This window comes from Salvia miltiorrhiza, chromosome 7, assembly GCF_028751815.1.
Source record: "Salvia miltiorrhiza cultivar Shanhuang (shh) chromosome 7, IMPLAD_Smil_shh, whole genome shotgun sequence".
NCBI lineage: Eukaryota > Viridiplantae > Streptophyta > Magnoliopsida > Lamiales > Lamiaceae > Salvia > Salvia miltiorrhiza.
In genome coordinates, this window is record NC_080393.1 from 16,436,177 (window position 1) to 16,449,334 (window position 13,158).

General features: G+C 37.0%; 2 protein-coding genes and 1 long non-coding RNA gene across 3 annotated transcripts; 2 read left to right on the forward strand and 1 right to left on the reverse strand.

Annotated features, from left to right (window-relative positions):
* The first annotated feature begins 2,317 nt into the window (after positions 1-2,317).
* Positions 2,318-4,863, forward strand: LOC130995590 (4-coumarate--CoA ligase-like 9). Its single transcript, XM_057920948.1, has 6 exons — positions 2,318-3,482; positions 3,650-3,839; positions 3,923-4,068; positions 4,202-4,269; positions 4,445-4,547; positions 4,624-4,863. Exons 1-6 carry the CDS (start codon positions 2,478-2,480, stop codon positions 4,744-4,746), a joined length of 1,635 nt encoding a protein of 544 aa, XP_057776931.1. The 5' UTR covers positions 2,318-2,477; the 3' UTR covers positions 4,747-4,863.
* Positions 4,864-4,878: 15 nt separating this feature from the next.
* On the reverse strand, positions 4,879-8,393 carry LOC130995589 (lipoxygenase 6, chloroplastic). The gene is made up of 9 exons (XM_057920947.1): positions 8,027-8,393; positions 7,682-7,947; positions 7,379-7,616; positions 6,969-7,295; positions 6,806-6,891; positions 6,608-6,715; positions 6,224-6,522; positions 5,881-6,147; positions 4,879-5,777 (listed from the first exon to the last, which is right to left on the reverse strand). The coding sequence occupies exons 1-9, from the start codon at positions 8,391-8,393 to the stop codon at positions 5,018-5,020; spliced, it is 2,718 nt and encodes a 905-aa protein (XP_057776930.1). The 3' UTR covers positions 4,879-5,017.
* A 46-nt stretch (positions 8,394-8,439) lies between these two features.
* LOC130995591 (uncharacterized) lies at positions 8,440-9,533 on the forward strand. Its single transcript, XR_009092211.1, has 2 exons — positions 8,440-8,572; positions 9,442-9,533. It is a non-coding gene; the product is annotated as an uncharacterized LOC130995591 (long non-coding RNA).
* The last annotated feature ends 3,625 nt before the right edge of the window (positions 9,534-13,158 follow it).

Sequence of the window (13,158 nt, forward strand, 5' to 3'; positions counted from 1 at the left end):
CGGGTCTCTTGTTACGACTTAATGAGAATTCAAGTGAAAGCCACACGAATTAATTTTCCTCGAATAATTAACTCATTGTGGACTCGGGATTGTAATCCAACTTTTTCCAAGAAAAGATTGGACGAAATATAGTTAATCGAATCTGGTTATTTGGTTTGTTTCCAGAGGTCCAGTAATTTGGGTTTATTTTCAGACCTCTGGTAATTTTCATCATCGTTGGCTGATAGGTAGCGCAGGATCCAGCCCGACAACAAAGGCTAAACAATAAAAATGGCTCTTTTATGTAAGTGTATGTTTGGCATTCATGTTTAAAAATGATGTGATTAATAAAATTAAGATAAATAAAAATGGGTTATGCCGCTTCCCAGATTGGCTCGGCATTTTTCGTATATTGCCTTCCACACCTTGACATCATTTTGAACTCGTTGGATGTGCAATTTGATTTGCTTCACGTTACATTGCGTGGAACGATGTTGATAGATTTTTGCTCGTTGTACTTCGTCGCGATTCCTCCCCAATAGACGAAAGCCGTTTGATCGGCTCCTTTGACGACGTTTAGTGTAGTTTCGGTCCACAAGATACATATGAGCACCGTTTTTGTCAGGGTGTAGCCGCCGCATTGCTTCGTCGTCGATGACATGACGGGTATCTCGGCGACATCATTGTTTTGAACAAAATTGTTGTTTAAGTTTATTCTCTCAAGATCCGCCGGAGTGAAGGCGTTCAATTCCTGAGAGAACGGTAAAAAATTTCCACCAATCAATTTTTCCAATCACGCTCTATTTGTTTTAGCAAAACAAAAAGAAAGGAAGATAAATTGAAGATGATGAGTAGGATTAAAAAGATGATAAAGTAAAAAATTGTGTGAATTGAATGATCTAGAGTATAGTATTTGCAGAAGAAAATAAGGAATAAAAAAATAAAAAATAAAATAAAAAGAAGAGTGTCGTTGCCCTCCAAAAACTCTTTCACAATTTCCTAATTTTTTTGAACAATTTGTTGTCTCAAGTTTTTTCCAGATTATTTATTTATTTATTTATTTTCTTTTTTTCTATTGGACGTCCCTTTTACGCATCTCTCTCTCTCTCATCGCTCGCACCGGACTCACACTCCAGCGCCGTGGTGCATGCTCCCCCAGCAGCAATACGCTCGCTCCTCGAGCCCCGTTGTGGATGCTCTAAATATCTCTTTAATTCTCGTGCATAGATTGCATTATCAATTAGACGAAATGAGTATTTATAATATGTATGTGAAACATGCTAAGGTGATTAAAATTAAAACTTAAATAAACAATATTCCGATGGAAGATCTTCACTTAAAAATCATAAAATTATGAACCCTTAAACTTACTATGGAGGTAAATCGGTCTTGATGGTAAAATTAAAATGAATTAAATGTATAGTACTTCTTTCGTCCCATTAATAACGATTCACTTTCTTTTTTAGTTTGTCATATTAATAATGATTTATTTCAAAAAAAAAAAAGCCCAATTTTTCTCATACAAAATTGTGGGTTTCGCCACTTTTATCCTTTAATCATTTTCCTTTTTAATAAAATTGTGCCTAAAAATAGAGAGTCATAAATGGGATGGAGGAAATAATTTAAAAATAATATATATTTTTATATATAAACATTTATTACTATTCAAATTACATAAGGACGTTTACTATTGAAATTTCTTGAATGAATAGCATATTTTATACTCATATCAATTAAAAGAATATTAATTTACAAAATTAAAATTATATATATATATATATATATATATATAATTTTAAATTTTATTTATATATAATTATATATATATATATATAATTTTATCTATATATATATATATTACTTTATTTTTATTTTTTGCTTCAAAATGATCCATTTGACTGCATTTATCATTTAAATGTATTATATTATATTATTTATTTTTTTATAAGTTTTATAAATATCAATAGGAAATGGGCCCCCGAGTAAATAATTTTTATAAATATAGTCAACAAAATTCACTTTAACAAATATACGTGTCGTAACTGACTCGACTACCTAAATCTTTTTTTCCTACAAAATAATTTTGGCTCTATTTACACATTACACATTAAAAAAAAAGAACTTGAGAAAAGCCTCAATGGATATTCACCATATTGTAATTGTTTTTTTTTAAATACAATATATATATATATATATGTAATTAATCAAATAATAATCAATTAATCATAATATTATAAATTAAATTAATTATCTAGATAAATATAAATACAATTCAACATCCAAATAAAACACAGCTCACATATTAAGATTAATAATTAATATTGAGATTTGAATTAATGGTTTTTTGAAAGAGAATTTTGGTGCTTGGATAGGCCTCGTAGTGATTTGGCAATTGGAGTGTTATGTTACTCATCATTCTGAATGGCCAAATTTAAGTTACTACAAAACATTGCATTTACTTACGTAAGTCTTCCACCACCACACACGGCGGCGGAACAATGGAGCCATCTTCAAGCTCCATAGTTGATCCAAACAGCGGCTTCTCTCCCCAAACCAAAATCTTCCACAGCCTCCGCCCCTCCGTTTCCTTCCCCTCTTCCTCTCTCCCACACTACGTCTTCTCCCTCCTCCGCTCCTCCCCTACCTCCGCCTCTCTCATCGACGCCACCACCCGCCGCCGCATCCCCCTCTCTCACCTCCCCCATCTCGTCCAATCCCTAGCCTCCAATCTCCGCCGCAAATTCCACCTCCACAAGAACGACGTCGCCTTTATACTTTCCCCCAACTCAATTCACATTCCCCTTCTCTACCTCTCCCTGCTCTCCCTCGGCGCCATCGTCTCCCCTTCCAATCCCCTCTCTTCCGACTCCGACATCTCCCACCAGATCCACCTCACCAGACCGGCGATCGCCTTCGTCACATCCGCAACTGCCGCCAGGCTGCCGCCTCTGCCCCAGGGGACGGTGGTGCTCGACTCTCCTGAGTTCGAATCCCTCCTGCTCCCCTGCGGCGCCGAATTCGATCCGCCGGAGGTGTTCCAGGACGACATGGCGGCGATTCTCTATTCCTCGGGCACTACGGGGAGGGTCAAGGGGGTGGAGCTGACGCATCGGAACCTCATCGCGGCGATCGCTGGAGTGCATGCGGTTCGTGCGGTTCGAACGTCCCCTCCGGTCACGCTCTGTGTGGTCCCCTTCTTCCACGTGTACGGCTTCATGGTGTGCCTTAGGGAGGTGGCGCTGGGTGGGAGCCTCGTGGTGGCGGCTGCTGAGCCTGAAAGTGGGCGCGGGAGGAGATTGGAGTTGATTTTTGGAGCTGTTGAGGAGTTTAACGTGACGCATTTGGCGGTGGCGCCACCTTTGGTGGTGGCGATGGTTAAGAGTCCGGTGGCGGACAAGTACGATTTGAGGTCCTTAGAGGTGTTGCTGTGCGGCGGAGCTGCGGTGGCGAGTACAGTTATTGAGAGGTTTAAGAACAAGTTTGCCAATGTATCGCTGGTGCAGGTTTGTGTTTCTGTAAGCTTTTATAAATTGTTAATCAATTGGATCTTAACTTTCCGGTAGAAAAGTAATAGATAAAAAAAAAAAACCCATAATTTTAGCTAGAAATCGAAGTCTGATAAACCTTTTAATTTTCAATCATTGGAGGGTTTATCAAAATATTATTTCAGGCATATGGGCTTACAGAAACAACTGCAGGAGTCACTCGACCTTTAGGAAGCAATGAAAGTGAAGTGAGAGGTTCAAACGGCCGTCTCGTCTCTAACTGCCAGGCCAGAATCGTTGATCCTCTCACCGGCCACAGTTTGCCGCCTCTTAGGCCAGGGGAGCTCTGGATAAGAGGCCCCATGGTGATGAAAGGCATCTTCATCTCTCTCTCCCCCTTCACTTTATGTAGTTCGACTTCAAGCAAGATTCATCAAAAATCCATTGGCTTGCTGCAGGCTATGTGGATGATAAAGAAGCAACTGCAGCAATGGTTGATTCAGAGGGATGGTTGAGAACCGGTGATATTTGCTTTTTCGATGGCAATGGGCTCCTGTTCCATGTGGAGAGAATGAAGGATTTGATTAAATACAATGCCTACCAGGTTATATCTGCATCATTAAATGATTCTCAGATTTTGTTATTCTTTCAAGTTATGACTTAGCACATCATCATATAGTCAGATTCATATTTCAAAAATCTTTTTCTAATCTTCTAATGCCTAATATAACAAGCAGGTTGCTCCAGCAGAACTGGAAGATCTGCTGCTATCACATCCAGCCATTGTTGATGCAGCTGTGATCCCGTAAGCAGAACAAAAACGAACTGATAAATAAATACTAATAGTCTTTTAACTCTTGAAATTTCTTGTGTGATTGAGGTTCACGAATCAAAGGAAATAAGTGCACAAATTGACTCTAATATATAACCAGTGAACAGAGTAATGGCTTCGATTTTTCATCAAGAAATACACTTTGCAGGTATCCTGATGATGATGCAGGCCAAATACCTGCAGCCTTTGTAGTTAGACAGCCAGGAAGCACGATAAATGAGTCGATGATCATGGATTTTGTGGCACAAAAGGTAAGTGAAACAGTCGTACATAGTTTTAACAATAACCATTTGGCGATTTCTCACAGTAGCCTGTTTTGATTTTTAGGTGGCTCCGTACAAAAAAGTTAGACGCGTCTTCTACACAGATGCTATACCAAAGAACGCCACAGGAAAAGTCTTGAGAAAGGAATTAATTAAGCAAGCAACACACATAGCTTCAAAGTTGTAATATTAGCATCCGCTGTCTTAGCTCAAAGAGCAACTGAAATGCATTCAATATTGTTCATTCACAAAGATGTAATACATTGAGTTTATTATCTATGCACAAAGAGCATTTGATTATAAATGATGCGTAAAGGAATAGCAAACGAGGAATATACATTGATTTTTAAAGCTGAATGGACAACCGTGTTTTATATCCTATTCTGACAGATGCAGATATAGATACTCTCTAACAGTGATTACAGGCTTTCCCTTGAACACAAACCCGGAGCACGAAGTCAGATGGAAATGCTGTTGGGAATACCACGACCAGTAACGCCAGGAGGTGAAGTGGGTAGAAGCAATTCATATGGAGGAACACCAGCACCAGTTCTGTTTGTCAGTTCTACATTCTTATTCCTTAGATTGATGATTCGTTCTATCTCTTCTAATTGCACAGAAAAATTTTCGAAAAACTTTTGAACTTGAGGATCATTAGAGGAAAGCCTGTGAATCTGGTCCAACTGATGGAGGTACTCTTCATCTGGAGAATGTGTTGATAGGGTGTCTTGGACAGCCATAACCTTTGTAGCCTGGAGTTGCGTGGGCAACGAGGTCAGGAAAGTGTACTCGGGGTTCTGAAGGAACTTCTCGTACTCAGGGTCACCCAGTTGAGGGATTAATTTCCTCATGAGAGTCGGACGGTTAGGTGGATATCCCCCAAACGGATACTGTCCGAAGTTGATAGCAGCATGCTGACCAGAAGCAATCCAAATCATGGTTGTAAGTATGCTCGATAAGTCATCTTGTGTATTGAGGTTTGGCCACCACGTTTCGTTTCTCTTGTCATAATGTCCCACGTTCTTTATCTCGTTCCACCAGGCCTGAAGCTCCACATCAGATGAGATGGAATTGGGTTCCGAATAATAATGCTCAACGTAAGATTCTACCAATTCCTGTATGGCAGCCCATATGAGAAGCGCGTCTGCAGCATAAGGATAATCTTCTATTACAAGTTTGACACCACCGGGCACCGTGGGATCCTCAACAGCCATTCCCCTGCAGAAGTTGCACGGTGAAATGTGTTTATCAATATAACAAAGAAAGCAACAACCAGGAAAGAGGCCTTACTGAGTTCATGGTTTTGGAAGAAAATTACTACCTGTGAAGTAAATCTGCAGGTAATGCTTCCATGTCAAACCGCCACAATTTCTCATAGGCAGCAGAGCTTATCTCCATGGCATACTTTCCGGGGCTGAAACAAGCCTCTATGACTCCACCACCGTTTATCAAACTTTGCCTTGCAAGGGCATTGATTTCCATGGTGTACCGCATGTGGGGGTGTAGTAGTTTGTAGATTGGATGCATTGAGCTTAGCTGCCTATGAGTGGCAATTATATAAGGTTCCGTGCAGGCATGAGTCTTCAACCTGAAGAAAGAATCCGTTATCTTTGATATTTATGCTGACATGTCATATCTTTGATATTTATGTTACGGAGTCCTACCAGTGGTTCATGAGTTGGTGAACGCCTGCATCATTGGAGCAAACATGAGCTTTAGCCAGCTTCCAGATCCAGCTAGAGGTAGCACCGTGCCCATGGGTATAAATTTTCTTGTTCCTTGGAGATGAAGGAGTTGGAGGAAGTGATAGCTCGATAACAATCGGCCTAAGAATGCCATCATCAAAATAGTAGACAGTTCTGGAAGCGTAAGCTTTTCTATCAGGCAACTCATTCATCTTCTCAATGAACGGTAAGAGCAAGTCATGATAGTCAATTATAAACAGCTTCTTGTTTTCTATAGCCTGTAAATACAGCAGGAGACTCAGTTTCTTTGTTAAAGCTTACAAATTTGTCAAATAGAAGTGATGATTTGGTCATGATAATTACCTCTTCAACGCTGAGTCCGTTAAGCTCTCTGGCTATTATTTCCCTTGTGATTGCAGATTCTGGAGGGCCATATATTGCAGGATCTAGTTTGCTTGTAACGGGAAGCTCCTGAATTCAAATTACAGTCCCCATTTATAGCTGATGATAAACAAAGGTACCACATTCTATCTCAACCCAAAACAAAGCTAAAAATGATACCTTTAGTAGCTCGATGTTAACAGGATTTACCCCGGCCAAAGTCTGACGTGCAAACTCGTTATCCCTTAGCCATGAAAACCTGTCACCTGGAGAGTATAAAGATAGATCAAAGCATGTCCTTGTTGCATTGATTTTAAGTATTATGACAGAGAGTGGCGCTTACGCCTAATAATGGCTGGTATTTCGTATTTGAGCAACTTATCACCAACATTCAATACTTGGTTCATGAGATTGGCAAGGAGCTGATTCTTTTTAGCTTCCTTTGGCTCATGTTGCAGAAGAATATCACCATAAAGATTATCTATGTCGGAGAAGTTTGTGAACGGGACGTCCGAACTAGCCAATGTGGAAACGATCAATGGTATCAGGTTGTGGAGCACAGCCTTGAGCCTTCCAGCTGAGAAGGTGTTCTGTTTAACCTCCTCGAACGTCTCATCACGAGGAACATACACGGGATCAGGCTTCTCGATTCTACTCTCCGCATCGGGATCTGATTAAAAACGTTGAAGGTGAGTGATACCAAAAACAGTAGGAGCAAGAAAACAGCAATGCAGGGTTCCTCTCCATCCATACCTGTCAAAGTGGGACGTCTACCAGTCCGACAACGCCTAGGATAAGGCCTGTCTTCACCGCCCACAACCGGCCTGGCTAGCTCCTCGCCCTTATCAGGATTACCTAAATCATTGTAGACATCATAATCGTATATCCTCTCGTGCAGCTTCCTCTCTCCTTTCCCATCGCCACGAACGCTCAACAGGTCCTGCTGCCGGAGACTCTTGATCCCAGCTGGGGTCTCAGACGGCAGGTAAGCCTGTCACCACAAAGAGGTAAGTAGAGTATCAAGAATGACAAATCAAGCTATGAATAGATGGCTACCTGATTCTTGAATATTATTCTGCTTTCAGGATTGTCTTTCCTGGAATGAATCCATGTATCAGCCGTGAAGAATAAGGGTCCTTCTTTGAAGCCATGAACCACAATCTCCATCAAGAACACCTCTTTCTCGTGGAAATTGGTCACAACTACAGCTCCTGGCTGCCCAAAATCCTTTGACACCACCATGTCAGCTCCATACTCCACCACATAAGGATTGTCTGATAATCTTGGCAACCACCCCCTCACAAAAGTCTCACCACTCTTGCCTGACAACAACAGATGCACAAGATGCAAGAGAAAGGTCAACCCCTATCTAACAAAAAAAAGAAGTGAGTGAGTATATACCAAGATGAGGTTCTTGGCTGATGAGCTGAAGTGAGATCCCTCTCCCAATCCCATTGAGGAAAGAATCCCACTGATCCTCAATCTTGTCAAGCAACTTCTCCTTCATCTTCTTCCTTATTCTGATCACTGCTCTCACACTCACACCTCCACTTGTTGAAAAAGTCTCCAAAGCTCCACTACTACTCTCCACAGCCTTCTCTGCTGTTTCCACTCCTGCTTTGCTATCTCCACTGCTGATCACAGCCCTTATTGCCGCCCGCCTCCCGGGCCGGAGCCCGGGCAGGCTGGAGGCCCTGTGCTGTTTCACGGCGGCGGGGAAGGCCTCCGGCCGCCGGAGAGTGGTGGGGCTGGCCTGAGCTCTAAGCATCTTTCTGCAGGAAATGAAGTGGAAAATGTGTAGAGCATGGGGACTAATTATATTGACATTTCTTTGAAGAAAGTAAACTATTGTTTTCACGAGTCATATTTAATTAGTATTTATTTGTAGTTGGAAGTCATTTTTTATTTTATTTTGGTGTGATTGCGTGGGCATGGCATGGGTTGTAGGTAGGGATGTCAATCGGGCCAGCCCACCGGGTTTTCGGGCTAGCCCTATCGGGTTCCGGGTTAGTCGGGTGCGGGCTAATCGGGTTGGAGATTTTTTCGGGTTGTAAATCTTCAACCCTAACCCTAAACTTTCGGGTTTCGGGCTAGCCCATCGGGCTAATCAGGTAAAAGGCGTAAAAATAAAATTATTATTTGTATTTTATTATTCCTAATGATCTATAATGTATAATGTATAAAATATACATAGATATTAAAGATATAAATTATATAGCAAAGCATGAAATGCAAAAATATAAGATATTCAAGATTACATAAACAAAATTATATTAAAATGAGATAGTAAAATTTAACAAGTATCAATGCACTAGAATCAATCTGGATTATTACTGAATAATTAGTGGATTTGTCATGCACGTCTCATTGACAGAAAAAAAAAATTTGGTATCACTTTAAAATGAGATACTAATAATTAATTTCTAACTAATGAAATACTAATAATCAATTTCTACAAAAAAATCTGTAATTAATTTCACTTTTTTTAATGAGATTGCACACACATACACATATATATTCTAACTAATTAATTTCATTTTTTTTAATGAGGCTACATATATATATTTAAGCAAATACCATAGATCTAAACATAGCAGAAGTTGTAACTGGATGCATCAGTCATAATTCCGTCAGCCCACCGGGCCAGCCCATCGGGTTTTCGGGCTAGCCCTATCGGGTTCCGGGTTAGTCGGGTGCGGGCTAATCGGGCTGGAGGTTTTTTCGGGCTGCGATTTTTCAACCCTAACCCTCTAATTTTGTCGGGTTATTCGGGTCGGCCCACGGGTTTCGGGCTGCATTGACATCCCTAGTTGTAGGCATGGACTGAGATCGAGATACCGACAAACATCACACAACAGAGTAATATGATTGTTAACGCTCGAGATATTACAAAACTTGTGTTCACCAATTCATACTTACACCTACTGGCAATAAAATTAAGTTTGAATTGATAAATTTAAAAATATTTGAGTTAAAATTTGAATATGGGTGGAGTATATTGCTGATAAATTTTGTGATGTTGGGTAATATGGGATAGATATTTGTGTAATTTATGATGTAAAGACTAGAGAGTGTTTTGATGGAAAAATGCGTGTATGAAAAATGAAAAGACGAGGAAGGCGTGCAGGATAATGTAATCATGAGACAATTGACAAATGCAACAAAATCGACCAAACCATTTTTACCATATTGTATTGAAATTTGAAATGCAACAACTTGCTCACTTATGAAATTGACATAGCGCAATATTTAATCAAGCGTCAGTACATATACAAGTGATACATAATTTGGAGGGCCAGAGAAACAATGTGCGTAATGGATATGGGAGGGAGAACCAAAATAATTAATTGGGCTGATTAAGAAAAATAAGGGGTTCAATTAGTGAGTGTAATTAGAGATTAAAATATTTTTATTTTTTTTATTATTAATCCAATATCCACATCCCCCAACATCCCTATCAAAACAGGTGGGTGGAACAAAGAAAATCTGGTCTGGGAGATTAAATCTTTGATCTGGAGTTGGAAGAGTGTTTACAAGTTGGAGGTCCAACCTACAGATTTTAGATCTTGGCTGTCAAAAGCCACTACCTAGGGGTTGCAGAGCTTGGTCTTCTGTACTTTTTGCTTATGTTGTTTCTTTGGATTTCGCCTGTTTCACAGGACTGTTGTTTTTCTTTTTGGTACCCCTGGTACCTCGCCTTCTCTTTTAATAAAATCCTCTTTTCCCGATCAAAAAAAAGAAAAAAAAAATTGGCCAAATAATTAAAAGATCGATTTCGACTAATTTAGGTGCTGAGGATTTGAAAGTGTGATTTTGTTGTGTGGTTATTGCAAAAAGCTTCCAACGGATTGAAGATCAAAAGTTAATGGATCAACGAATTCAAATAGATATTCTTGGAGAATTAATGCTACTAATCTTCTATATACAATGCTTTATTTATTTTTATTTTGATAAAATCTATATACAATGCTAATCCAAGCATAAACGAAACTCACATAAACATAAACACCTCCATCACTCATACTCTTATTAAAAGGGGTGTGACATTATTGTAATAAAAATTAATATCCATCGATCAAATTATTTTAAATGGTTCGGTCCTTTTAATTACTTTAAAAGAATTAAGAGCTGAGTTAAAATAATTGAAAAACAAATACTCTTATTGTAGACAAGTGATATTCCTCATCTACCTAAATTTAAGGTTCATTTATACCTCGCCAAACACAAGAAAGAAATTAGGGCAAAAATATACATAAAATATTGTTTAAAACTGTTGGGCCAGTAATAAATAAATACAATAAAAATTGAAGCCACCCAGCTCATCACATCAAACCAAGAAAGTCGCTGATCACATCTAACAAATGAAAATAATATTTTGAGGTTCCACGTTTAGCATCCATTACATTTGTCAATAACAGGTCTCGAAAATACATAAACAATAGAAACAGAAAGAGTTAAAGTTTAGCAAATAAAATACTAGTATTGACTCATTATTACATTACTGAATAAATTACTATATAAATATGTTGGTATTAGTAAATTTATTACCCCATGCACATGCATTGTCCCGATGATCCTTGCAGCGGGTGTATAGTTGTATTCAATCAATCATCATTATTTTAATATTGTTTCAAATAAGGCCAAGATCTGAAGTTTGAATAACAAGCAGCTTTGATTAAATAAGGTTATCGTTATTTCTAGATAATCATGAAATGATCGTGTCTTTCTCGCAGCTTCATATCAAAGACTGTTATCTAAATTATTATTAGTATTTTGTAAGTGCATATCCCTAATTCTTTCCGGAGGATCTTCAATTATCCTTACAAATTTCAACTCCGAAAAGTTTTTGAGTTGGTCTCTCATGAGAATATTTGCATGATACAGACCATTCACACATTTTATTAGGACACTTATAATTATTATCATACTAGTATACGTTAATTCGTGCGATGCACGACGGACATCGATATTAAGAGGTATTCAGACTATAAAATTTAAGGAGGTTGATAAATTTTAAATAAAAATATCCTTAAATTTTATGAAAAATCTTTTAATACACATTCTTCATAATGTAGGGGATTCAAATATTATATGAAAATTATTTACATGCCTACTTTATATATGGATTGGTTATTGTGAAAATTATATTTTTCTTAAGAATGTGAGAATATTGTAATGAATTTATAAAGTTATTGCATTTAAAAATATATATATTACAAAAAAAAAATTATTGTTAGATTAAATAAATATAAATCATATGTTCAATTCTACTTTTTTTTACATGAAAAAATAAATTACATATCTATGAATTTATCTTTTTTTCTATTAGATTAAAGAATTCTAAAATAAACCAATATAAATTCCTACACCAAGTTGGATTTAAGAAAAATATTAAAATTAAAACTCATGTAAAACTCAATTGTATATCATTAAATTTCATATTTTTATATACAACCAATACGAAATAATCTATTGAAGCAATCCAAACATACGACAAAACATATGAAAATAATTAAATGCACTATGGTCCGTATCTCTCTACTCTAATAACAATAAAAAAACCATAAGTATAACACAAAAAGAAATTATGAAAAACTCATGCAAGTTTAAAACATGAATATATTGAAAAAATAAAATTAAAACTTGAAATAAAAGAGTAATAAAAATAAGGGTTATTAGCCTGTAAATACACGAACTTTTTATATTTTCTGAAATTTAACATGACTTTTATTTTTACCCCACAAATACACGAACTTAACATTATTTCTAATTTTTGACATCGACATGAAAAAACTCTATTTATTGTTGAGGTGGAGGCCGGAATACATGACGTGGATTACGAAATATGCACTTCAATAGAATAATTTGATTCATTATTTTGATTAGAGAGTGAATGACATGGTATACCGGCCTTCACGTTAATAGTAAATTAGAATTTTTTCTTGTCGATATAAAAAATCAGAAAAAAATCAGAAAAAATGCTAAGTTCGTGTATTTGTGAGCTAAAAATAAAAGTCATGTTAAATTTAAGAAAATATAAAAAGTTCGTGTATTTACAGACTAATAACCCTAAAAATAATTGCAGTCTTGCATAATAAAATGTGCATAATTTTCATGATTTCATAAAATATTTTATGCAAATAACAAAAAAGATGAAAAACTAACTTCCTTTATAAAATATGAGAGAGAAAGAGATTAATTTTTAAAAATTTAATTTGAATATCTTCTTTTTATTTTAAAGTTTTTTATATACTTTTATAAATTAAATTAAAGCTCATGTCATGATATTTAATTTGATATGCGTATTAAATTTTTATTAATTTAACTGTATAAATTTTAGGAAAAACAACAATTCTAAATGTAAAAAAATTAAAGAAAAGAAAACAAAAATTGAAAACTTGCAAAGAGAAAGAGAAAGAAAAAGAAAAAAGAGAGAGTGAGAGAGACGGTGATTTGGTTAGAAGTGGGAGAAATTGGTTAAATTTAGAGAATAATGGGAGAGAAAAAATTTGGCGGTAAAAAATTACCGTTGT

Bases quoted from the DNA above. Each gene is read 5' to 3' on its own strand.
- LOC130995590 (XM_057920948.1), top strand. From the start codon at position 2,478: ATGGAGCCATCTTCAAGCTCCATAGTTGATCCAAACAGCGGCTTCTCT. The intron at 3,483-3,649 runs GTTTGTGTTTCT...ATATTATTTCAG, and splicing joins CCAATGTATCGCTGGTGCAG to GCATATGGGCTTACAGAAAC. The intron at 3,840-3,922 runs GCATCTTCATCT...GGCTTGCTGCAG, and splicing joins AGGCCCCATGGTGATGAAAG to GCTATGTGGATGATAAAGAA.
- LOC130995589 (XM_057920947.1), bottom strand. From the start codon at position 8,393: ATGCTTAGAGCTCAGGCCAGCCCCACCACTCTCCGGCGGCCGGAGGCC. The intron at 7,948-8,026 runs GTATATACTCAC...TGTTGTTGTCAG, and splicing joins CAGCCAAGAACCTCATCTTG to GCAAGAGTGGTGAGACTTTT. The intron at 6,892-6,968 runs GTAAGCGCCACT...TATACTCTCCAG, and splicing joins AATACCAGCCATTATTAGGC to GTGACAGGTTTTCATGGCTA.